The sequence below is a fragment of the Gopherus evgoodei genome, chromosome 2 (assembly GCF_007399415.2).
Source record: "Gopherus evgoodei ecotype Sinaloan lineage chromosome 2, rGopEvg1_v1.p, whole genome shotgun sequence".
Taxonomy (NCBI): domain Eukaryota; kingdom Metazoa; phylum Chordata; order Testudines; family Testudinidae; genus Gopherus; species Gopherus evgoodei.
The window spans coordinates 127,839,688-127,866,511 of record NC_044323.1 but is presented as its reverse complement, the minus strand read 5'-3'; the positions used below and the strand labels follow the sequence as shown (position 1 = coordinate 127,866,511).

At 42.7% G+C, this 26,824-nt stretch overlaps 1 protein-coding gene across 4 annotated transcripts in view; it reads right to left on the bottom strand.

The window, feature by feature from the left end:
- TENT4A (terminal nucleotidyltransferase 4A) overlaps nucleotides 1–26,824 on the bottom strand; it is a 117,969-nt gene that overhangs the window by 17,201 nt on the left and 73,944 nt on the right. For 2 of the 4 annotated variants that reach the window (XM_030551673.1, XM_030551674.1), the window contains exons 9-11: nucleotides 20,782–20,882; nucleotides 20,032–20,201; nucleotides 5,904–6,062 (exon numbers count right to left, since the gene is read on the bottom strand). In XM_030551673.1, coding sequence (XP_030407533.1) covers nucleotides 5,904–6,062; nucleotides 20,032–20,201; nucleotides 20,782–20,882 — 430 coding nt within the window. The remainder of the gene's footprint in view (nucleotides 1–5,903; nucleotides 6,063–20,031; nucleotides 20,202–20,781; nucleotides 20,883–26,824) is intronic. The other 2 variants (XM_030551675.1, XM_030551676.1) reach the window with 1 other exon arrangement.

Sequence of the window (26,824 nt, the reverse complement as noted above, 5' to 3'; positions counted from 1 at the left end):
ACATAGAACAGGCCCTTCATACAAGGAAAGAAGAAAAGCATCTCCCAAAGACTGATGATCTATGCTTTCTGTTGAACAGAATAAGGGATACTTTTTGTTGCTGAATGTGGCAAATAGGCCCACCTCCAGAAGTCCTGACCTTTGGAAAATCCCACGAAAAATTTGACAGTTCAAATCTCATTTGTTGTCGTGGGAGAGGCACCTGCTGGGCATATCAGATGAGACATTCTGGACTCCAGGAAGGTAAACAGCTGAGATCTGAATTTGATGGGCTATACACCAGTTCCACAACTTCATAGCTTCACCACACAGGAAGGAGTATCTTGCTTATCCCTGTTTGAGGATATAAAACATGCAAGTCACATTGTCCGTCATGATCTTGATTGATTTGACTTCCCTGAGTTGTAACAGGTTGACATGGAAACAGACTTCCTGAGGTGACCATCTGCCCTGAGTTGTGAGGGTCCTGAGGTGTTCTCCCCACCCTAACAGTGATACCTCCATTCTTGCAGATACTTTTGGAGCTAGGTGGATGAAATCGACACGTGTACGCAGAGTTGATTTTTACACCAATCTAAGTAGCTCTTCATCAGAAAGGGAACTGTGACCTGTTTGTCCAAACTGTCTCTGGTTGAGAAATAGATCCTTCTGAACCAGTGGATGTATAGTGTTGCATGCTTGATCATGAAGATGTAAGTTGCCATATGAACCAGGAACTGCAATCACTTCAGTAAGGAAGTATGAGGGGTTCCCTTTAATTGTACCCCCCCAGATTCGCTGAAGTTATGAATCTGTCTGTGGAAAAGAATGAAGGTCCTGGCTGCCAGTGAATCCATTTATGCCCTATTAATGGTATTCTCTGTACAGGTGCTAACATGGACTTTTTTTTTTAAAAAACATTTATCTGGAGATCCAATTCCTGGAAGAGAGAAAGGGCTATATTGATGGAATTAAGTACTGCTTTGTAAGATCGGCCCTTGAGATACAGGAAGACTAAAATTGCTTCTCACAGAAGGTAAGCAAATACTACAGCTAGAACCTTTGAGAACACCCTTGGGGCCGAAGGAAAGTACTCAGTATACAAAATGATCCTGGCCCATGGTGAAATGTATGTATATTTCCAGTGAGTGGGATGTATGGATATATGGAAATAGGAAACCTGCAGGTCAAGGACTGAAAGCCAATCTCCTGCCTCTAGAGAAGGGATTATAGCTGCCAGAATCACCATTCTGAACATTTGAGACCTTACAAATTTGTTCAGTTGTCTTAGATTCAAGATCCATCTCCACTCTCCATCTTTCTTTGGCATGAGAAAATACTTTTACTAAAACACTTTCCCACTGTGAGGGGATGGGACCAGATCTACCACTCCTAAACAAAGGAGAGAGTATGTTGATTTAGTATAGTCTTGTGAGAGGGGTCCCTGCACAGCACAGGGAAAGGGGAGGAAGGGAAGAAAAGTGGATGGTGTAGCCCAATGCTACACTCTCCATGACCCACTTCTCTCTTGTAACATGCTGCCAGGCCTGCTGGAAACAGGAAAGGTGGTTGAAAGGCTGCAGCTTGCAAACTAGAGTTGAGGGAGGAGTTGAGGCCTTGACCAACCCATCAAAATTTTTGTTTCAGTGATTAGGTATCCTTAGTGAAGGAAGATGAGAAGCTCTTTCCTTCTGGAATTTTTGTCTATTTCTAGCATTTTCAGTAGTTCTGTGAAATCCAGAGAACTGAGTAAGATATGATTTCAGGGCAGCTTGAAAACTGCTAAATCTCCGCTTGTTCACAGAAGTATATGCCCAGAGACCTCAGCGTTGCCCTACAGTCCTTTGGCATGGGCAGGGTCTTAACTGTAGCCCACAAGAAGAGCTTTTGACCATGAAACATGAGGTCCTCAACAGTATTCCAAACGTCTCAGGAACCCTGACAGCTAGAGCCACAATGCCCTGTGCATGACAACTGCTGTGGAGCTGGATCTAGTGGCAGCATCTGCAGCATATAAGAATGTTTGGAGTGAGGTTCTGGCTAATAAAATGGTCCTCCTTAAATGAGGGTCTGGAAGTGCATTCTGTGCTCCTATGGAATATATTCAATAAAAGTTGTAAACTTGTAATTCATGAAGTCCTACTCTGCCATGATCGCCTGATAGGTTGCTATCCAAAACTGGACGGTCACAGAAGAGTGCACCTTGTGGCAAAAAGGGCATAATCTCTTCTGGTCCTTATCATAAGGGGTATACCTAGAATAATGCTGTTTACCCCACTTGTTTACAACATCCACCACCAGGGAATTAAGCGAGGGGTGCAAAAACAAATTCTGAGTCCCAGGGGTGAACATAATATTTCTCATCCACCCATTTATAAGTTGGTGGTGGGAGTTTGTCACACAATCTTTGGTGGATCCAGGAGCATTTCATTAATGGGTAGTGCAAAGTTGGTAGGTGTTACCAGCTGCAGAATGTCCAAGGGCCTGTGTTGTGAGTCTTGACGCTCTCCAAATATCTCTTGAGGAGGTTAAAGTCCTGAAATTGCCAAAAATCATTGCCCATTAATTATGGTGGATGCACGATTGCCTAGTCCAGAAATAAGAACAAAAGGAGTTTGAAGGATGGTCTCTTTGTCCATCCTAGCCTCCTATTTTTCAGAGGTCTCACAGTGGGCGGTTGGTGGCGGAATCAGTGAAACCCTAGTCTCCTAGTGCAATGGAGCCAGACATCTGGCAAATTGCTGCTGATATATCACACAAGGATCCCAGTGTGGCTATTTAGGAGGGAGACACATAAATGAGAGAGGGCGATATCCAGGACTGATTCTACCATTCCTAATGTGTATGAGGATCCTTGTACAAGTATGGGTTCCTGTAATGATGTGTGAGGAACCCCACACTGATAATAAGAGAACTTATTGGAGGACACTGAGGAGAATGCAGAAGACATTCGATAGAGGAGGAGAAGAGAAAACGGCAGCGAATCCTGTGCTACAGGGACACAATGGTAATCTGGAAACAGGGGTCTTGGCACCATGAATCATTCAGTAACCATTCGCAGTGGGGATGATGACTTATCTATAGAGTCCTACCAAATTTGTGTCAATAAAAAACATGTCTCAAAGATAGTGAAATCTGGTCTCCCCAGTTAAATCTGGTCTTTTGTATGATTTTACCTATACCAGGGATTGGCAACCTTTGGCACGCGGCTCGCCAGGGTAAGCCCCCTGGCGGGACAGGCCGGTTTGTTTACCTGCTGCGTCTGCAGGTTCGGCCGATCACAGCTCCCACTGGGATGTGCTGGACGTCACTTCCCGCCGCCCCCATTGGCCTAGAGTGGCCTTCAGAGCTGGGATCCTAGCCAGCAGCCGCTGCTCTCCAGCTGCCCAGCTCTGAAGGCAGTGCCGCTGCCAGCAGCAGTACAGAAGTAAGGGTAGCAGTACCACAACCCCCCTCCCATCAATAATCTTGTGATATCTTTTTGGAGGTGGTTCCTTGTGGTAGGAGATAGAGCTCCTTTTCTCTGGAGCCTTCTGAAGTCCTCCCCATCTTGGGGGAGATCTTTGCTAAGGCTGAAAGGGCACTAAATCAGCCAACTGCCAGATGTACTGGCGGGTCTCCTAACCTAGCTGGTCAAAGCGAGCACTACATCAGAAGTTTCAATTTGGTCTCCTGATTCATCCATGTCCTAGATTTGACAGCCAGGCAAAAAAAGTTACACTTTTGGGAGATATGGGCCCTCCCGAGCAATGGATACACAGAGTGTCCATTGCTGACCAGGTTAGCCTCCTGAAAAGAGAGGCAGCATTTGAAAATTGGCAAGCCAGGCATGCCCAGCCAGGCCAACTAAGCTCCCTAGGAAAAAAGAGGAGAAAAAAGGAAGAAGGAAAAATCCAAAACCTCTCACTATTATCTAATTCTATACAAACGCTGAACAAGAAACACTGAACTAATTACAGAACAACTGAAAAACATGCTAAGGCATGCACAAGGCTGATATGATAGAGCTCCACCTCAGGCCATGTGGTAAAGAAGGAACAGAGCTATTTCGCCCACACAGCCCTCTCTACACTCAGTGAGACACAAGGTTATATAGAGCACATGCATGAGCTGAACTGACACTGCTAATGGAAAGTCTCTGATCAAGGGCTAGAGAGGTGAATGCACACCTGAAGTGGAGCACCTACAGGGATACCACTTGAAGAATGTGATCTAATTACTGCCATGTGAGACCAAAAAGCAAAAGTCATTTAATTGAGAATAACTCTTGGGCATTCCAGAATCAAGGCAAAATCTAGGGACTGCCAGAAGAATCTTTCAAGAAACTGACAAAAACAGGCTCAAGAAAAGATGGTAGTTTGGCAATAGTTCAATTTGGAATGTGTTTGAAAGAAACTGGATCACTGCATTTACTTTGGGAAACATGCAACTATGCACAACTCTCACATTTGAGCTATGAGGGCAATGATCAATTTCACAGAGATATCTACAGCTGTCTAATCTACAGAGTACCTCCTACACACAGGTGTACTCATTAGGTCACCCGCCATTTGAAGGAAATGGTTTCAGTATAGTTACTACTGACTCGTTATGCTCTTCCAAATCTCTAAGCTATCACAGTAATGTCAGCTCTGTCACCATGTCATGGCAACTGAAGGACCATAAACATCACAGCAGTGGCATAACTGGGTGCACAAGTAGACTTGAAAGCATAACACAAAGGCCATCTTCCCATCCGAGTCATACCAGACCAAGATATATTACACGCCAGGGCCATAAAATACAAACCTGAATGGTCAAGATGAACCCAATTAATGTCCTCAACCCTGATAAAGTTATCCTCGGACCATAAAAATCCCACACACAGCAGACCTCTCATCCCCTCCAGAGAGTCAAAAAACCTATATCTAATGTTGCCTGTAACTGAGACCAGGTTTCAGAAGCTAACACACACCAAGGGGCGGGGGGGGGGGGGGGTGGGGGAAACAACAAACGCCCTTCTTACTTGAAAAGGTAACTACACAGACAAAATACACTACCCCTGCAGTTCACCACTCTGCAGCAGTTTCAGATTCCTCTCTCAACCAGCTTTCAATACAATCCATAACTGTAAAATGTCAACCAGCCCATAACTGCAAGCATTAGAAGGGCAGTCTTCATTTCAGCTAATTAGCTCCTACTCCTTACTAGAGGGCACTGGGATAGGGGAGAAATAGTATGTTGTCACTTATTGTGATTGTCTTCCTGTGAGTACAACACCTACAACATTTTTGGCATAGATTTAATACAAACAAGACACAGATAAGGGTTCTACACAGAATGTGTTTTACAAATAACCCCCTAAAGAAAGAACAGTTGACAAGCATACAACTTTGTAGTCATCTTCCAAAACTTAGTACAGAAAACATGAAGTTTAGATAGACTTGTAGTGACCCAAAATTCTCAGAAACACCACACAAGTCCTGGACAGAAAAAGCCACCAAGACTCATAGTTCTTAAGATAAGTCAAATACTAGTTTACAAAGGTGGTATGGAGGAAGAACTGCATTTTTTTTAAAACAGGAAGTTAATAAACCTTGACAATTTGAGAGCTCACAGGTAATCCCAGATCTTGCATAAAGCAATAAAAAGTTTGACATTTTCCATTTCAGTGTTATTCTCATGAGAGTCAAAGAGCATGTTGTAAGATGGGCCACATGTACTAGGATGCATCTTCAAATGATTAATTTCTTTTCATTTTGCTGTTAGAAATGCACTTTTTTGTTAAAAGCTTCAGCAAGCCCAAAGAGTCTTTTTATGAAATGTTCCTACAGGTGTTCAAAGTTCTTTAAAATCAGACTAGTACAGCACAGTGCAAATGGCCTACACTTGTGGTTTGAATACTACCTCATTAAAAAAAGTTACTCCAATTAGTTGGCTCATACCTGATTACTGGTGGCCATTATCAAGGTTCTCGTAGGTGCAGACTGAGGTTTACCACTTGGCATAGGCAATGCTGGTGGTAAACTGGCCATAAGATGAGTCGGTGCTTGCAGATTGAACTGGTAAACATTAGGAGCTGTGCAAGGTGGCGTATCAGAATCCTTTTGGCAAAGAAAAAGGGGAAAAGAAAAGCAACTTTACAGAAAGTACAGTATACACAGACTATGCATCTGTAAATGCAATGATTCAGTAACTGATCGTGTAAATACTGTAAAATCTGGGTTAAAGTCATTTCAGTGTGAAATTAAATACACGCTGGTGCTACATTTACTTTATGTAGCAGTTTTAAGAGTTAACTCTGAAAACCTGCATTGAGAAAAACAGTTTAACTATCAACGGTGGTCTCAGATCAATTTCCACTCAGCTCAGACTACAGCCATATGTGAAATTAAATTCTCCACTCTCCCAATCTAAAAGTCATGGGGACAAAAGCAGGAAAGAAGAAAACAAGGAGAGTAGCACTGGTAGAGACACAAGGACTGGAATTTAAAGTTCTGATCCTATACCAAGAATTGAGCAGTTTGCTGGTAATTCAAGTTATTTTTACTTATCTGTACAGAGAAGTTACTCACTGGTAATTGTTATAGTCTTCTCCCATCCTACCCAGCAACAGCAAAGTTAGGGCTCCACCTACCAAGAAACAAGGAGACAGACGATCTGCCAGTCATGACTAATATACAAGCACCAAATCATCCACTTTCTTTCTGGTTAAAGTTCTCTAATCTTATCTACTACTTTCCTTTGGAAGACAATGACACTGCACCAGGGGACGAGAGAAGGATTAAGGTTGATAGAAAGGAATACTATGACAATTACCTGTCAGTAATTTGCTTTCCATATGCTCTCTTCTCCCATCATGACCAACATCAATTATAGACAAGCGGTGAGCCAGAGGCGGTGGTCTCACTACTATGGTGCTTGTAGCACTTAATTGCCAACAAAATAAGCAGACAAGGACAGTTCCAGCTATTAATATCAGATGAAGATGCAAGGAGACAGCCAGGTAGCTGTCTCAAATATTAACGATTGATTCTTCTACTCTGAGTCCAAGAAACTGTCATGCACCTTACAGAAGATTTTAGTCATTTGGACATAAGACTTTTTAATCCACTGATGTCATGATAAATATAAAAAAGAATGAACAGGTAGCTTTTCTAAAATTGTTAATGCAAGATGATTTAATTCAGGGCTTACTTGACATACAGGTAAAAAAATCTCCATTTCAAAAGAGAAAACAAACACAGGTGCAACAGACACACCGATCTGAAATTTATCACGAGATTAAGTGAACAGGCAGTTGACTCCCTCTTAACATGGGTCACTATCCAGCTGTAAGCTCACAAGGATGTGGTAAGAACTGAAAGGTCCCCAGGACTGAAGAATCAGTCTTATAACCAGATGCTCCAGGAGTATAATGCTAACAAATTTTCTTGGAGTGAGGAGATGATTAGTCAGACACTCTTGGTTGACAGACATGCTTACTAAAGTGAAGACTGGTGTTTGATGATTTGCTAGGAGGCAAAAATTCCATAGCAGTCTGTTTAAAAAGAATTCCCAACTGGAAAGTTATGCAAGAGGGTCAGAGATGTATCTTCTACAAATGATGAGAATTCCATAATCCAGATACTGAAGAATCCTCTCCTTTGATTTCTGCAGTAGACGGGCCTGGATGACAATGCTATCCATATAAGAATTAAGCATTATGTTTCATTCTATGTCAGAAGGGGATCAGCAAAGTTTACAGAACTGAGTCAAGTGTATCCCAGGGCAAAACAAGCTAGTGCCAATGAGCTGGGTGGATTGGGATATAAAAATAGGCCTTCAAAACCTAATATTGGGTGGTGTAGAAATAAAGATGAGAAGCCTATCAACATCCAGAACAAGAATACAATCATCTCTTTATGAGAATGTATTGAACAAAGCACTTATCTAATGGGCTGCCACAGAAAAAGGAGAGAAAGAGAGAGAAACTCCACAAGCACCTCTGAGCAGTGGGAAGAAGTTACTGTTGCAGACTTCGGAAGGCACAGAAAATAGTTAGATCTTCTGGTTTGATTGCATCTTGAGGCAAAGTGGCAGAAGGAATTCATTCACTGAAGAAAGATCTTTGTAATCCACAGGGAGATAGTTTAGTGATAAATCAATGCACAGGTGCTACCTACCGGATCAAAGACATGGTAATGGATACCTGCCATGCAACAAATACAAAGTCTGAAATTCCCAGGCAGTTTTAAACATGTAACCTATGTGCTGTAGAACTATAACCCTAACAGGTAAGACACCTAGACTATATGGATGGGTAGTTGAAATTTCACACTCCCTCCCAAAAAATGCTTAGTCCTTGGTGTTGGGTTAGAGGCTGTGTGTGTTGCGGAGCTGGGGAATTTCAATGGACAATAAGTCCAAGCAAGGACCAGAAGCTACCATAAAATCACACTAATTTAGGTAGGGAGGCAGAAGCGATACTGTTGGACCTGCAGCCCTAAAAACATAGGCAGAGTTTGAACTCTGTGCTATCGCAGGTTCTAGTTGCAGTCAGTGCCCAATATCTGAAACAAAACTCCAGGGCAGTCAACTCACCAAGTAGGAGTAGTGGTGGACAGAGATAGCAGCCTGTTTCAGGACTAGAACACTTCTTTGAAATCCTTTTGAAGTCAGACAGCCTCTGAGGGATAAGAGACCAGGGAAAGTGAGAAAGGAGGGCCAGTAGCAATGCAGGAATGGCTACTAAAAGGATATGTAGCTCTAGAAAAGCTGGACGAGCATAAGTCCATGAGGCCGGATGTGCTGAATCCAAGGGTGCTAAAGGAGTTAGCGGATGTGATTGCAGAGCCATTGGCCATTATCTCTGAAAACTCATGGCGAGCGGGGAAGGTCCCGGATGACTGGAAAAAGGCTAAAGTAGTGCCCATATTTTAAAAAGGGAAGGAGAAGGATCCAGGGAACTACAGGCCAGTCAGCCTCACCTCAGTCCCTGGAAAAATCATGGAGCAGATACCTCAAGGAATCAATTCTGATGCACTTCGAGGAGAGGAAAGTGATCAGGAACAGTCAGCATGGATTCACCAAGGGCAAGTCTGCCTCACTAACCTAACTGCCGTCTATGATGAGATAACTGGCTCCGTGGATGAGGGGAAAGCAGTGGATGTGTTATTCCTTGACTTTAGCAAAGCTTTTGATACGGTCTCCCACAGTATTCTTGCTGGCAAGTTAAAGTAGTATGGGCTGGATGAATGGTCTATATAAGGTGGATAGAAAGCTGGCTAGATCGTCGGGCTCAATGGGTAGTGATCAATGGTTCCATGTTTAGTTGGCAGCCAGTATCAAGCAGAGTGCCCCAAGGGTCAGTCCTGGGGCCGGTTTTGTTCAATATCTTCATTAATTATCTGCAGGACAGTGTGGACTGCACCCTCAGCAAGTTTGCAGATGACACTAAACTAGGAGGAGTGATAGATACACTGGAGGGTAAGGATAGGATTCAGAAGGACCTAGACAAATTAGAGGATTGGGCCAAAAGAAACCTGAAGGAGTTCAACAAGGACAAGTGCAGAGTCCTGCACTTAGCAGGGAAGAATCCCATGCACTGCTATAGACTAGGGACCGAATGGCTAAGCAGCAGTTCTGCAGAAAAGGACCTAAGGGTTACGGTGGACGAGAAGCTGGATATGAGTCAGTGTGCCCTTGTTGCCAAGAAGGCTAATGGCATTTTGGGCTGTATAAGTAGGGGCACTGCCAGCAGATCAAGGGACGTGTTAATTCCCCTCTATTAGGCATGAGTGAGACCTCATCTGTAGTACTGTGTCCAGTTTTGTGCCCCACACTACAAGAAGGATGTGGAAAAGTTGGAATGAGTCCCGCAGAGGGCAACAAAAATGATTAGGGGGCTGGAGCACATGACTTATGAGAGGCTGAAGGAACTGGGATTGTTTAGTCTGCAGAAGAGAAGAATGAGGGAGGATTTGTCAGCTGCTTTCAACTACCTGAAAGGGGGTTCCAAAGAGGATGGATCTAGACTGTTCTCAGTAGTACCAGATGACAGAACAAGGAGTAATGGTCTCAAGTTGCAGTGGGGGAGGTTTAGGTTGGATATTAGGAAAAACTTTTTCACTAGGAGGGTGGTGAAACAATGGAATGGGTTACCTAGGCAGGTGGTGGAATCTCCTTCCTTAGAGGTTTTTAAGGTCATCATCCCTGGCTGGGATGATTTAGTTGGGGATTGGTCCTGCTTTGAGCAGCAGGTTGTACTAAATGACCTCCTGAGATCCCTTCCAACCCTGATATTCTATGATTCCATGGCCAAAAGGGGAGTTTTCCAAATTTTGGCAGCTGCTTGGCTTAGAGGAATCCAAAAAAATTGCCCTACACTCCTGAGAGAGGCAAAAGAGACTGCAGACAATATACAGAAGAGAGGGAATATATGGAAACACAAAGCTTCCAAAAACAGAGCCATCACAGTGGGTCTTACTGGTGGCAAATGGTGGCCAATACTCAAACATATAGGCTTCAGAGGGGTCTAACCAGATGAAGAGCTCTCAGGCTATCATAGCTTATGTGACATAGGCAGAAAAACCAGACAATGCACAAAGATGGGGCCCAAGGCTCTGGAACAGTACTGCATGAATGAGAGAGGACTGATTCTGAGCAGTCAGTTTAGAGCCCTGGGGGGTGGGAAATAAGTAACCTGAGTATTTCTCCTTTGGTATTTTCAGAAAGGCATAGCCTGAGTATTTCTAATTGGAGGAGAGATCAGTTCAGAGGCTCCTCAGAATTATCCATGGGATTCTGGGGCTTGCTCATATCACTGTCACCCTCTGTGCAGAAAATAGTTATTCCAAAGCTGCACTGACATTGTTTTAAAAGACACTGGCAACTTAACTAGGTATATGGGCTGAGACCTGTAAATTTCCTGACGCACTTAAACTGGGTAAGGCAGACTAGAGGTGAGGTTGGTCCCAGAAATGAAAATTTGTCATCTCATTTTCTTTGATCCTGACTTCTCCCCCAATATCCCATAATATATTTGGGATGTAATAAAAGAAAGATTAGTACGCAGAGAGGGACCAGGAGGCAAAAAGTACCCAGCCAACGAATTATCAGGTTTTAATCATGACCACCGCTTAAAGCACCTTATTGCTCAGAATGCTTCTGCAAGGAATTAAAGCAAAGCCTGTAGCACTTTATTCGGGATTAGTGGATGACCAGATAGTAGTTTAATAGATTTCCTCTGTGGTGTCCAGGCCCTTTCTGCTCAGAAGGCTGCAGTTAAGTTTGTTGAACAAGGTCTTATGTCATTTGGAATGCACTGAAAAGGGTTGTAACACACCACTTGACTCAGCTAGCTATGGAACATTATATAGAATATGGATATTTTCAAGCCCAAATATGTTGAACGAAATAAAGAGGTTTAATAAAATATAGCTCTCTCATAAGGTATATTTTCACTGCTTCTCATATCTAGCAAGTAACATAACATTGTGGATGTTAATTTGAACAAAAACACAAATATTCCACATGAAATATAGAAGCAAGAGAATCTACCTTTAACAAAGAATTCTGAAGTAAGAAGAACTATCCTATGCTCATGAAAGATGTAGTAGGGCTCAAGTCTTCTATTATCTGAAAAAACTGTGTTCAACTTAAGATGCTAGAGTTACTCTGAGATTCCCATCCGGCCTTATTCTGAGATCTGGGTTCAATTCCCAGCTTCGTCAGACTTCCTATGTGACCTTGGACAACTCAGTTTGCCTCAGCTCCTCATCTGTAAAATGAGACTATACTAAAGCTCACATAGTGGTGAAGATAAACCCATTAGTGTTAGAAGCACTCAGATATGAAGATGAAGGGCAAGAACCTAGACTGGAAGCAGAGATTTTTGGGAATTCTTGCTCAAACAACTGTGACCAACCACATCCTTATGGAAAGGAAGTACAAGGAGTTAGCTGACCAATTTGAAGGGAAGAGTTCTCAAACTTCTAGCACTATAGGCAGATCCAAACCAACACACTACCCTACCAGAGGCTACCACCACATAACCTGCAAGACACCTAAACAGGCCTGCACTTTTGACTCTGTTTAACAAAGAAACAAAAAAGTAGTTGTGACATGTTGCAATCCTAAAATTAAGGGATTCAGTAAGAATCTACACTAAGAATCTGCAAGAGCTGGAGCACTTGGTTTCTGATCAATGAGCTTTCTATCTTTGAGCAGAAGATGAGAAAACCCAAGCAGCAGATAGAAACAGAGCCAGAGCATCTGTTTCTTGGGGAAAAAGAATCTCACTTTTGTGGATGCAAGAAAATCTGAGGTAGCCCAGTTCCCCAGGTATCTGCTAAAACAGTTCCTCTTTCAAGGGCTGCTTCAAGTTTTCAGCCAAATGCAAAAACAGTCTGGCCAAACAATGTCTCCATTCTTATATGGATTGTGTTGACTATCATCAGTCCATGAGAAAAAAATCTATTGCTTTAATGTTTAGACTAACTTCTTGTGACCCCTTGGTGACTTATGTAAGACATGATCATATTGTGTCATTGAATTTCCTCTCAGTTGATCCTGAGTGCCAACCTGACTACTCCTCCCTTCTCAGTTGTCACCATCAACTGAGGGATTGAAGCTCTGAATGGTATATTCCCTTTCATTTTACAACTCCAGCTGGGAACAGTTCTGGACATAAGCAAAATCCCTAAAACTCTCACGAGCCATCTTGACTTGACACTAGGCTAGTGTAAATAGCCTGTGAGCTGCAGGTAAAGATATATGGATAATGCTGTGGTGACACCTCAGATCAGCGCCTAGATCAAACCATTCCTGTGCCTGGAAGACTCTGGCTCTCAAACTTAACTGGAGAAAGACTAGGAATTCTTCAGGTTTTAACACAACCTATGTTTCTGAAGCATGGAGAGGAGCCTCTTAAGTAACTTTTTTCTTGCACATCATATGCTGTGATGAATGCAGTCTAAATATAGGAGCATGAGTCCTTAAACCCTCAGTCAGTTTATTAAAGTAGCACATTTATGAACATTGGTAGTTCAGAAAGACTAAAACAGTAATGTTTTATACTGAGGTTTTTTTGTTGGTAAACAGAAGTTGCCAGGGACTAGGCCTGACCAGAATAGATGGATAAAGCTTCTGCCAGATGGTCTACTGAAATATTAGAGTAGTTTTAGCCTGAATTTCATCTTTCACCAACCAGTTCAGTCACTTTGACTAAGCACAGGGCTCTAAGCACTTATCTGGAGGGACAAGTTCTATTTTGCTCTTGGCTCAAGGAAGTGTGATCTCTGATTTTTCTTACTCTTGGAGTTGGAGGAAAGATCATGGAGCTCCAGAGTGTATTTATTCTTAAAAAGTGGGATCACTTGTCCTTGTGTCTGGACAAAGGCAAACCCTTTGTTGTAGTCATATTAACTACTCTGACTAAATGGAGAATTGAACCCTTTCCATGACAGACTTCCCTCATGTTCTAAATCTTTCCTCTATGGAAAGAGTCCCTTTTCTGTAACCAGGAACAAAAAGGAACATCTTCCCTTAAGAGAGTAGGGAAGACAAGCTGGCTTGTCTTATCTGATACAACTGTGTCAAACTTCTTCCAGAAAGGATCCCACCTGAATTCTGAGGCACATGAGATTTTCCAGAACTGGTGCCTGGCTACTGAAGTAGCTAACAGGTCTTGCAGCCAGCCTCAGGAGTCCTGTTTTGATTGGCAAAAAAAGAGGTATTCAATTATATTAGTTTTTCAATTGTGTTAAGCTCTTGATGTTTAAGATGCAGGCTAACATGATTTTTTTTAAAAAAGTACACTTTTGTGCCTGGCAAGATGTGGCCAGGTAGTCCATAGATTTGTCCCCCACCAACACAGTAATTAGAAAAAAAGTTTGTCCTGGTTTTGGGAGTGTAGGCTTTTTAGTTTTTTGTACTGGGACCTTACAGCTGTGATCAAGTACATTGGCAGACCAAAGCAGCTTTAAAGTCCCTTCTGGGGTGCTTTTTGCATATAGCCTTCTGGGAACGAATGCCCTCAACAGGAATTACCATGTCTCTGAAAGGGATACCACTACTACAACCACCTTGGGTAGGACAAGAAAATAGTTTCACTCTAGTACTGTGCAAGACTTATGGGCCTGAGTGAGCCATCTTCTTTGGTGGGAGTGTCTCACTATCCTGAGTAACTTCTTCAAAAGATAAATGAAGAGAAGATGGCAACTTCTGCTTCAATTTTGGATGACAGATAATTTGCCCTTTATGTCAGTTTGTTCAGCCATTGCCCTCATCTGGCAGGCTTCTCAATGGCAATCATCCACTTTCTCCCCATGGTTTGAAACAGAGAAAACTAGTGTCTCCTGCTTCCTTGTCTCAGTGTTATGATCCATATTTGAATGGTTTCATTTTTTCAGGGTAGCCACTAGAACTTGGTGACATTTTTAGCTTTTGGAGATTTTTATTCCCTTGTCTTTCAAAAGGAGGGTGGTTATCAGCAGAAGACTAACTTACTATCTAAAATCTGCTTTTGGGTTTTAGCTAATAGCCTAGTGAAGGGGTCCTGAATCCCAGCACCCCTCATCTAATATTTGGAGACAAAATTAACAGGTGTTTTTCTTAAGCGCTTCAGAGGTCTTCTTGTTGAGAATGAGAGAAAGAAAGGATGCTTGAGTACTTGAAACACGATTTGAATAACCACATAAGCCTGGAATGAGTTGCTGGGCCTTATCTTTAAAAGGTAAACTAGATAAGTAGGTTTGAAGCCAATCCTGAGAAGTTCTCAAATTGTCAAGGATAATTGTTTGTTGAGTCTGAAAAGATAAGGATAAATCATCATCTTGTGAAGTCTCAGATGGTGTAGAAGAATACAAAAGCCCATGCAAGCTATGCAGACCAAACCTGTTCCCCTCAATATTGTGTTTTTTTTGTGGTCAAGAAGTTACAGCAACGCTCCCTGCTTTCACAGTTCCTGAAAAGGACTCCTTGCAGGCGAACTGTTCTTTGGCTTGTTTCATTTCCCAAAAGGACTAAAATCTGGAAATTTTGGTCACTTGAAAGTAATTGGAGATTTCATGTGTTGCTGCTCCAAAAATAAAAAAATCAGCCTTAAGAGCTAACATTGCAATGTATAAAACAGGAGTGCTTAACTGCCAAGCTGCTTGCGCTTCCAGAGGAAAATAATCTGGTCTGAGGATGAAAGGACTAGACAGGACTGCCTGTTTTCAGTAAAAGGGTACAGCTCATGTGTGCACTTCAGGGAGAAGTCAGAATCCAGAAAAGAAGATATATTGGGGAGAATTAAATTTTCCCATGGATTCCCTGTAGGCCCTTTTTAATGATTAAATAGGTAGGAAGTCTCTGCACCAAAGAATTTTTCCTTGTTGCCCTTCCCCATTGTCCACATTACCCTGTGAATTGGACTTTTCCCCTCCCCCCCTTTCTCCTTATTTACAGGAGTGATAAGTCGTCAGAGAGGCCAAATGGGAGCTAATTGAGGCATAGGGCTGCACGTCATACTTCTAACCCAGAAAGAAAAAAAAAAGGAAAGAAAGCAAGCACACTGGTGTTTACATGTTAATACTTCGGTATTACATAGCTTTTTTCATACTAAGATCTCAGAGTGCTTGATAGAGGAAGGTAAGTATTACAAAGCAGCAATGTGCAGTTTTGGGCAATTTACTTCACAACAGTTCACTGACAAGCAGGAATAGAACCTTGGAGGCTTCACTCCTAGTTCAGTGCACTAGCCACTTCACTGGATTCCTCCTTCAGAGGGATCATTTCTATGAGATATATGAATGAAGACCATCATGTCTCTTTCCTACTTGGTATGAGGAGCCATAACACTGTCTAATCACCACTTGAGCAACGTGGGAAGGAGAAATACCCAAGAAAGCTTTTCTATCCACAGCAGATTATGAGGTACGGATTTTATGAACATGTGTTATTTATATTATTTTAATAATAAATATTATTATTAATAATTATAATGTTTTCATTATAAATGCTTTTTTTAAACAAACCCACATATTTTACAAAGCCTTCATATTTAGGACAGCAACTGGCCATTTTCTCTGCCTGGAGGTGAATTTTTTAAATTATGGGAAGGATCATTGTAAGAAAAAAGTACTTTGAAAAGTAGCAAGGCTAAAACAAGAGTAGGGGACTGAAATTGGTCAGTCATTGAGGATTAGTGCCTTTACTTTGTTTGGCATGGAAAATGTTAACAAGATTAAACTGGAAGTTTACTGAATATGCCAAGTTGGCCACTATTAAGATTTTTAAAACATGCATGATACCCTTTAATTTCACCGCACAGTCTTCCGCCAGTTCTGAATGTGGGCTGTTACGCTCATTTGCTCTTTTGTTGACATTCAACATATGTAAACTACCTTAATACTAGGAAAAGGAAAGATTTGCAGGCATGGAAAACAGTGCCCCTCAATTTTAGGATTTCTGCAGTTTGATGCATTACACAATATTCTGTAAATATTATGCTTTAATTCAAGTAAGTTATGTTTTACTGCAAAGACCTAACCCAGAAAAAGCCAACAGAAAATGCATAAAGTTGCCACACTCTAATATCACAGCTGTACAATTGAATTCAATTTGTTAAGTTTACAACAGGTATTGCATGTATCACATTCTTCTTTTTCTGTTCAATGTTAACTTCTCGTAGACTCTAAGATCAGAAGGGACCATCATGTTCATCTAGTATCATCCTTCTGCAAACTGCAGGCCACAGAACCTTACCCACTCCTGAAATAGACCCCTAATCTATGGTTGAGTTAATGAAGTTCTCAAATCATGGTTTAAAGAGTTCAAGTTACACAGAATTCACCTCTATTTTCTACCTCCTGAATGCAAGCTTAAATACTTTACATTAAAACAATGTAAGTGTACATTTAGTGCAAATGCTTGCCCACCCTGAACTGGACCGGACAGTCTCTCTCTCACGTGTCCTTGATACAGGATGGAAATGAAACTAGTTTTTGCATTCAGATTACCTCAAAGACACAAAGTCTACCTTATAGACTAACAGACTAAGTGAGTATTCACCCACAAAAGCTTACGTTCCAATACATCAGTTAGTCTATAAGGTGCCACAGGTCTCTGTCGTTTTTTTACAGATCCAGACGAACTCTGCTATCTCTCTGATATAAGCTAGTGAGCTCTTCACTGTGATGGTGTTGCAACAGCCCACGGTAATCCAGCTTGTTGATTAACATCCCCAGAGGACAAGTGTGGTTCCCCCAACCCCTCTCCAAACCATGACTACTATTGAGTACTCAAGGCGGTTATTAGCTCAACTCCTATGGCCAGCCACATTCTTGATCTGTAGTGATTGGGATGGGATTGAGGTGAAGCACTTGAATTTCTTCCATGGCCTGAAGCGGTCACTACCTTTGGTTTTGAAGCTAAATCACATCTGTGTCAGGACACTAAACCTATTAGACAGTCTGCCCTCAGAGCACTCAAAAAATGCTATGGGGTTTAAATCACCAACAGGGACAGAGTGTTCTTTTGACAATCAATGATTTGGGCGGTCCTATAAAAAAAAAAGCTTTTGTTCTCCATCCCTAGGAGCGCTCTTCTCAGGCTCAGTCCTCACAGGTCGTCTTGGTTGACAAGTTAATCTGCAACCAAGGAATCTGAAGGGAAGGTGGGTGGAGCCAGGGTGGCAGAATTGTTTGAATCGGATCACAGACTTGCAGATAAGGCCAAAAGAGATGATTGATGATACAGGTCAGCCTACATAAGAGGCTACAGGACTTCCCCTGAGTCAATTCCTGTCCGAAATAGAGCATGTCTTTTAGAAAAACATCCAATTTTGATTTGAAAATTTCCAGGTGATCAATTGTTTAAAGATCTTTAAGATTCCTATGGTTCTGTGGAAGATCAGGAGAGCCTTTCACCACAGCTTCTGTCAGATCTTAAACATATACATCTCAGGTAAACAGCTTGGTTCATTGTGGATGTCCCTGCTCATTAGCAGATTACATTACCTTCTATTTTGAGGGAAATGCCTATTATTTTGCAGAGAAAAAAACTGATTGGGTTCAGACTGTCCATGAGAAGTTAAAACAAATTCTTCATCTATTTTAGTTCCTGCCAGGAGTGCTCCACAGGCCTGAGGAAGTTTGGTGCTACCACCTGGATCCACATCCTTTCTGGCTGGTGAACTGCTTAGCCCATTTCTAGTGGAATCTGTCCGTGCATCAAATAATGGCAGGCTGCCAACTTCTTAAGTGCATCCTATACTGCTGCAGAATTACCTGCTCACTTGAGAATCGTGTTATTTGGGGTTATTTAAATCTCATGATCTTCTGAAGCCTTGCAAGTTTTTGTTCTTATTTAAAAATGGGCACTCTTGACTTCAGTCTCAAATTTAAAGTAATAGACTGCACTCAAGCAATGTAAGGGAACAAGGGAATGTGGGAAGAAATTGTGCAGAGGCAAGGTGAGGAGTAGGAGACTAAGGGGAAGAAGTGACTATGCAGTCGTAAGGCAGGAGAATGAGAGAATGATAAGTATAGCAGTTCCCCTAACTCACAATGAAAAGAATATTTCAAGCAGCCAGAGCAAGGAGATACACGTTCTGTATAAATTTAAGGTTGAATTTTGAACCTGAAATGAACACAAATTGGGGAAGGGCTCTTAATTGGGGATTGGTCCTGCTTTGAGCAGGGGGTTGTACTAGATGACCTCCTGAGGTCCCTTCCACCCCTGATATTCTATGATTCTGTGATTCTATTTACTCTTGAGACTAAAAACAAATGAAAAACCATGTATTAACTTTTTCAAGTTTGATTTTTTGGCATCTGTTTCTGAATGCTTGTGGGTGGCACTACTGCTGAAGGGCGCCATCCATTTGATGACAACCTGAATAACTGTTGTTCTGTGCTTCATCTTTCCTGTGTGATTAAGATTGAAGATTGTGACAAGACAGCTGTCTTAGATGCCTTACTTTCCTTGATCTGTGTTAATCTGGATAGGATACAGAAACTGCTTTAGTCTCGTAATAACAAATGAAGATCAAGTATCTGCTGATATGTAGCTCAGTTGCCCTTCATACAGTTGATAAGGTGATGTGCCTCGAGGCAGAAGAATGGTGCTGCTTTTTGTGGCTCTGACCATCTCAGAATGCCTTCTAGAACTTGTTCGGCAATGGTGACAAGATGGTATAGTGAAGTCTCTCCAGATGCAGATCTACAATGGTTCATGGTTTTGACACTAGTAAGACTAGATTACTGCAATGTGTTCTATTTAGGCACTAAATCTTTAATCCATTCAAAATCTGTACCTGGCCCAGAATGCTGCAGTAGCCTTGAGCTAAGTGTCTCATTATGAGCATATTACAGCGGTGCTTTATAAGCAATACTGTCCACCTGTGGGTTTTGGTGTGGAGTTTATAGGCATTGTTATTGACCTAAGGAGTTATAAAAAGTATGAGGGGCTACCTAATTACAAACCACCTTTTTTCATGTCATACTGTTGCAGTTAAAGTCAGCATTGGCACAAAATCTCAATATGAGAAGATGCTGATAGCATGGCTTTATTCATAAGGGCTCCTTGGCTTTGGAATTTAAACCCCACCCCTTGGTCCAAAAAATAGTAAGTTTATTCACTTTCATGGCATGCTGTGAGGCTCATCTCCTCATGTGGGGTTCTATGAGGAAAATTTTGCTTGATGGGCATCATCAGGAAGGGGTACTTTCCCCCCACTTTTTCGCTTTACAGGTTACTGTTGGATTTTGGGTTTTATATCTGCTGATGTTTTAAAGAAAACTGCAAAGAGTGCCTAGAACTTCAGAGAAACTGTTTAAATAGATTGTAACTGTAAGAATTAAACAAAGGGGGTAAAACAGCTTGTTACTGACTACTAGTTTATGTTTTAGTAAGTTTGATGAAGACAAGAACACAAAAGAATATCAACTTATTATGGCAAGCTAGAATGATGTATTGAAAACTTTACTTAAAAAAAATAAAGTACTACAATAAGTGCTGCCATTTTAACTAACAGACCACTGTAGCTTTATAGAGGAACTTCCTGGTAATTTAATCTATTAAAGAAAAAAAACCCAAACAACTTACAATATCACTGCCAGAGAGCGATGAAACAGACGAGGCAGATGAACCTGAGGACAACTGTTGAGTACTAGTTAACGACAAAGCCAAGTGTTGGTTGAAGGGTGATTCAGAGCCTCTGTTCTGTTGTTCTGCACTGCATGCAGTTATGTGCTCTCTTACTTTCATTCTATTGTCTGTTGATAAAAACATGATCATCATTCAGAAGCACATGAAACCTCATCACCTTGTAGTGTAGAAAAAAGTATTTCCCAAAGTTGCATTAACTAGCTAATATTAAAAATTTTCAACAGCAAGAGTCTCAGGCTACATCTACGCTGCCCTGCAATTTGGACTATATGGGACTGAATAACTGTGTGCACCAAAGTGCTATGGTAACTCCCACATGAAGACACTGAGGGAATGAACTAAAAGGTTCCTAGTTTGCATTACCATAGTCACCTTTAACAAAGATTACAATAATGAGAACTAGAAACCTTTTAGTTCATGCCTGCAACATCCACACAGGGGAGTTTCAGTGCAATATTGTGGTGCACACGGCTATTCACACCCCCATAATCCAAACAGCAGAGCCAAATACGCAAGCCCCCCCCATCTTGAAATTAAATTCAGGTGCATGAGACCTTACTGCAGAATTTTGTGACTAGCCCAGTACAGAGAACATATTGACAACTGAATCAGTCCAAGAAAGTTCTCTGTATTTCTTAGAAAGTATTTTAGTAATTTGAAGCTTCTGAGATCAACTCTTGTACTTACCGATATCAGATGACAGACTACTTTTGCCTCCCCATGTCTTTTTAATCCATGCTCTGTAGTCAATCACTTCCTGTGTCACTTTGATGATTCTACCTAATGTGCTAGAAACAAAAGTTATATTTGTAGACCAATATAAAAACTAAGTGGAGAAACAAAGAGGTTAGATATTCAAAAACTGTATTCTACGTGAACTACTCAAATGATCTAGATTGGTTTAAGATTTAAAGAGGTGATAAGGAAGTAACCAAGGTATTATCTTAGTTTTCATGACTTCGTTTGCTTACTATTCAGTTTAAGCCACTGGCAATGCAGACTTGCTATTAAACGACATTTGTTGCACTTCCTACCTTTACTAGTGTTAGTGACCCTATAGTTGAAATGGACTCTGTCAGAAACACAAAAGTTTCAACCAAACTTTTCTGTAGTAACACTTTTAATGATTAAAATATTTATACTTGATAACAAGAGCACCTCAGAGGTTCCAGGTATTCCCTAGAGAAACTACATAATCATAGCTTCCTTATATCCTTCATGGAGTCTCAATTAGACTATAAGTAATTCATGGAATAGAAACCTCAGTTAATACAGGTCTTGGTCTCAGACTGGTTTTGACACTGAAAGACCTTCAATCTTTTGCCATAGATTTAAAAAATGGGGGAATTAAAGGATATTAAATCCCTACAAATAATGCACAGTATTAACGTTCAGCATACAGCGGCTTGGAGACACCAGGAATAGAGAAAAACTGCTGCAAGTGGTATGGGATTGCCTGGCCACTGAACTCCAAGAAGCAAAATTATATTTCTGACAACTATACTATTTACTTTTATTAGAAACAATCCTAAATCTCTGAGATTTAGACTGCAGAGATAACAACTACAAGTTTCTTTGATGACCAAGGGGATATACCAGGACCGGGACTACTTAAAGACTGAGCCCAAGGAGGGCTAGAGAGACACCACCAGAGGAGTACTGAGATAGGCAGTGGTGGACTGTATACCCCAGAAGAGGTCTGTTCTGGTTCACATGCAGACAATGTGCGTGACTCAGCCCTCCAGCAGAGTTGCTGAAAAAAAATGCCTGAAAACCACCAAAAGGGGTCACCAGAACTGAAAGAATGCACACACACTCAACCAAAGGGGGCGCTCTTGAGAGGTGAGTGCTGACCCTGTTACATTTGGTACCAGCAGTGTGATTCTTCGGACCAACCCGATTAACAAGGGGCATGATTATGGATGAGGTGATCCACCTGTTGGTGGCAGGCCAACAGCAGCAGATAACTGTGGTGCAACAGCAGCAAGAGCAGCAGCAGCACACCCAGACCCTGCTGATGCATCTGATAAAGAACCTGCAGGTGGCCAATTTTGCGACATAACAGCAGTGGTGGAAGAGCCACTCCAAGAAGCAGGAGCAGAGACACTTCAGTCACATCACATCTGGCAACTTATGAGTTTAGCAGATGAGAGGCCTGAAACCCAGCCATGGAGATGTTATGGGTGTGGACAGCTGGGGCACTTAAAAGGGCTTGCCCTGGCAGGAATGGCAAGGTTTAATTGCTTTGATTGGGCCGCATAAAAAGATTTTGCCCTTTAAAGGGCTGAGTGCAATGCAAGGGAAAAGGCAAGGGCCCCAAGGATAGACCAGATGAGAAGGGGATGTTAGGTGCAAATTCCTATGAGTTAGGGGTAGGTTCTCCAGAACTGATAGGGGAACCAGGCAAGGGTGATTCTGGGCAGCAGGACAGTAGGGCTATTGCGAAGGCCCCAAGAAATACACAGCCCATTGCCAAAGCAAGGGAAAAGGCTGTGTGTTTTGCCTGCAAGATGGCAGGGCATTTAAAGAGAGAAAGGAAGGGCAACAAGGGGAAAGAAGGATATCCCAGGCTGAGGCAAGACTGAGACACAATCTAAAGAGAGACTGGGTGGGTTTCTTGGCCCTTATGCAGGAGAGATCAAGATGGCACCCTAGGACCAGGAGGGTTTGGGACAAACTAGGTAAGTGAACCAGAGGAAGGATGGCAAAAGGGGTTCAGATGGAGCCCCAAGTACAGGATAATATAGGGATGCAGACAGATTCCCAGGAACAACAGGATATAGATGGGACCCCAACAGATTGTCAAGGTCACCCGTTACGGATGGGAACCCAAGCTGGACCTCACAGTGAACAGGTTAGCACAGGACTGAGACAGGGTCTCCCCAAGGAAAGAAGGTAGAGCAGGCCAGATCAATGAGTTCCCTCCTAAGTGTTGACGAGCTAATTAAATGGCTGGAGTCAACGGAGAGCGAAATGGAGGATCTTATGTGCTGGAGGGAGCAACTGGCCATGGATCTCCAGTTTGCTAAGGAGGAAAACAAGCACCTGCTCCACTTGGTAAAAGACCTCGAGACAGCTCGTCATGCAGGGATGGACAAGCTGTGGCATACAGAGACCCCAAAATACAAGAGGCAAAGGTGAACTGAAAGGCTTCTTAAATGCTCTCAGATAAGAGAGACCTCGGAGAGTAGACCCTGACTAAACAGGGCAAAAGGACACACAAAACCCCTCTCCAGATAGAGGTCGAGGAGAGAGAAGACCCTGCTAAAGCGGGACAAGAGACTAGTAGAACTATCACCCCAATCCTATCGGGGGGGAGGGAAGGGTGAGGTGAGATGAGATGGAGTGGACTAGCCTAAAAGCTTACTGCTGGAGGCCTCATGGTTTTGCCACACCCATCCCAGCAAAGGAGCAGTGGAGAGGTCCTCCAAGCAGCCTAGAGTAGTTGCAAGGAAGCAACCAGAGGGGCTGATGGAACAGCCACTCAGGGGCAAGGAGGGCCATATAAAAGGAGCAGCAGAACAGCACAGCAGTTAGTTGCTGCTTGGAGTTGGAGAAGAAAGGACTGAGTGCCTGGATGGAAGACCAGCAGAATCACAGACAGATAAGTCAGGGCAGGGACTGGGGAAGTGAGAGGCTGCCTGGCTGCTAGGAATGATCCAAAGACAGTTTGCTGGCAGGTATTAGGGGAGCAATGAAGGAGCTCCTGGCAAGCTGCTGGGATTAAGTAGGGACTGAGCCTGGGGAGGGGTGCAGGAAGATGGTGTCTCTGGGGAGGAAGCCCTGGGGATACGACCCCATACCAGGACTGGGACTACTTAAAGACTGAACCCAGGGAGGGCTAAAAAGAGACCCCACCAGAGAGGTGCTGAGATAGGCCCTGGCAGACTGTATACCCTGGAAGAGGTCTGTTCTGGTTCTCATGCGGATCGTGTGTGAGAGAGACTCGTCTGGAGGGCTGAATCACTGGGGGCGGGGGGGAAGAGCGACTTGAGAACCACTGAAAGGTGTTATCACAACTGAAAGAATGCAGACAGACCCAACCAGAAGGGTGCTCAAAAGAGGTGTGTGCTGACCCCATTATAGTAAGGATTTTATAGCAGGGGTCTGTGGGCTGCAGGTTTAATTTCTGACGGGTCTGCACTGGCATTTGAAATTTTGTAGAGGTCGGCAAATGAAAAAAGATTGAAAAACCACTGTACAATACAACAGGTATACTTCACACCTGTCCTCTATCCTCATGCCTTTTTATGGTAGCTTTTTCCCTTTAAGTTTAGAGAAAAGGGGAAAAATACATCTCAATAGCCTCTCTTACTAAGAAGGCTCAGTTACCAGCAGCCTACAGTCACTTAGCCCTCTAATTTACAAGCCTGAACGGTATTTTAGAAAAGCAGACTCAAGGCATGATCTACAGCAGAACCCAAAGACAAATCTTGCCTCTAGCATTAACTTCATGTGTTGCATTGGGCAAGTCTACACCTAAGGCCACGTCTAACCTTCAGAATTATGTCAATTTAACTTACATCAGCTTACAGCCCCCCCAATTATAAAAATGTGTGTGCACGCACACTTGGCTCCTTGTTTCTGTGATGCACATCCTCACCAAGAGCGCTTGTATCAAATGTATTGTCAGTGTGTGCACTGTGGGATGGAAATATATATCAGTTTGTGTATGGTGAAATCAACAGTTATCCATATTTACATATAAATAAATTTAATCCTTCCAAACCTAGATGTAATTAAACATTATGCTTGTATAACCCAAACTCTTAAAGCAACAAAAATAGTAGCCTATCTTGTAATGACTGGGGAAAGCCTAGTAACACCAATATTACTGGCATACAAACACAGGGGATGTTGGTTCTATTACCCATCAAGTTAACATAGAATAAACTGCAAGTCCTCGCATCACAGGAATGCTTTTGCAAGCCTCTATTACAGTCTCCTTTCCTCGACTCAAATGGTCATCTTGAAGAATCTGTTCTCCTTCATAGCCTTTGTACTGAAGCAGATCTTATTCTCCCCCAAGACTGGTGTATCCTCAGATGATGATTGCTCTTAGTAGGGGAGCAACTGAGCCTCAGCCATGCACAAAGGAATGTAATGTCCTTTTATCAAATGAAACCCTAGTCATTTGAAAGGTAAAGTTAGTGTTTGAAAAACCAGGTTCACAGATCCTGTTCATGAAGCCTTCTTTTAAAAAAGCTGGATACATGAAGATTGTTCTGGCTCCTAAAAGGACAGCGTTCCCACTGCTGGTAACTTTACCCAGGGTGTTGTGACTAAGGTCTTCCTGGAATTTAAAAAGTAGGGAAAGGCTATCTAATGTGTGCAATATTGATATCCACTTTCCTTGCATCAGACACCATCAAGACCCACTTGTATGTAGTAACAGAATTATGAACACTGGAGTGTCTATCAACCAAGGAATTACCTGAGGCATACTAAATTCACTCTTCTGCACTCAGTTCTACAAGAAAGAAGAATTCTGGGATATAAATAAAGACTGGACTCCACACTAGGTGATGTGGAGCCAATTTTCATACGTAAGCTATGGTAAAACCAGCAAGTTGGCTAAGCATACCTTGTTTGGTATGTCAAAGCACAATAAATTTTTCCCTCCATCATGGCCCAGAGAAGAGAAGTGAAGGTATATCCAGATGTATGACCATAAAGAAAAAATGGTTACTCATCTTTCTGTAACTGTTGTTCTTCGAGATGTGTTGCGCGTATCTATTCTAGTTAGGTGTGCGCACGCACCGGTGCACGGATGTTGGAAACTTTTTCCCTAGCAGCTACCTGTCAGGCCGGCTGGGGAGCCCCCTGGAGTGGCGACGACATGGTGTTTGTTCGACATAAGACCCTGCCAGCCCGATCCCCCTTCAGTTCCTTCTTGCCGGCTACTCCAACAGAGAGGAAGGTGGGTGGGAATGGAATAGATATAAGCAACACATCTCGAAGAACAACAGTTACAGAAAGATGTTTAACAGTTTTTGCTTAGTTCCAGTTAGGTGACTCCCAAGCCTTACCTAGGAGGTGGGGTCGGAGTCAAGGAACCGCAGACTGGAGGATCGCTCTGCCGAAGACCGCATCATCTCAAGAGTGCTGGCGATGGCATAGTGGGACATGAAGGTGTGAACCGAGGCCCATGTGGCAGCCCTGTAGATTTCCTGGAGAGGAATGTGTGCCAGGAAGGCAGATGATGATGCCTGAGCTCTCGTGGAGTGAGCCGTAACAGCAGGCGGAGGGATGTTTACCAGGTTATAGCAAGCACAAATGCACCCGGTGATCCACAAAGATATTCATTGAGAAGAAACTGGGGCGCCTTTCATCTGCTTCGCAATGGCGACAAACAACTGGGTTGTTTTACGAATGGGCTTTGTCTGGTCTATTTAGAAGGCGAGTGCCCTTCGAACGACAAGAGAATGGAGATGTTGTTCACAAAGGTCAGCATGCGGTTTTGGGTAGAAAACGGGCAGGAAGATATCCTGGCTCACATGGAAGTGGGACACCGCTTTTGGTAGGAAGGCCAGGTGAGGTCTTAGTTGAACTTTATCTTTATGGAAGGCTGTATAGGGTGGCTCACATGTGAGAGTCCGTAGTTTGGACACTGGACATGCAGAAGTGATGGCCACTAGGAAGGTGACCTTCCAGGAGAGAGAGAGAGAGAGGTGAGCAGGAGGCCAGCAGCTCAAAAGGAGGGCCCATAAGGCAAGAGAGGACTAAGTTA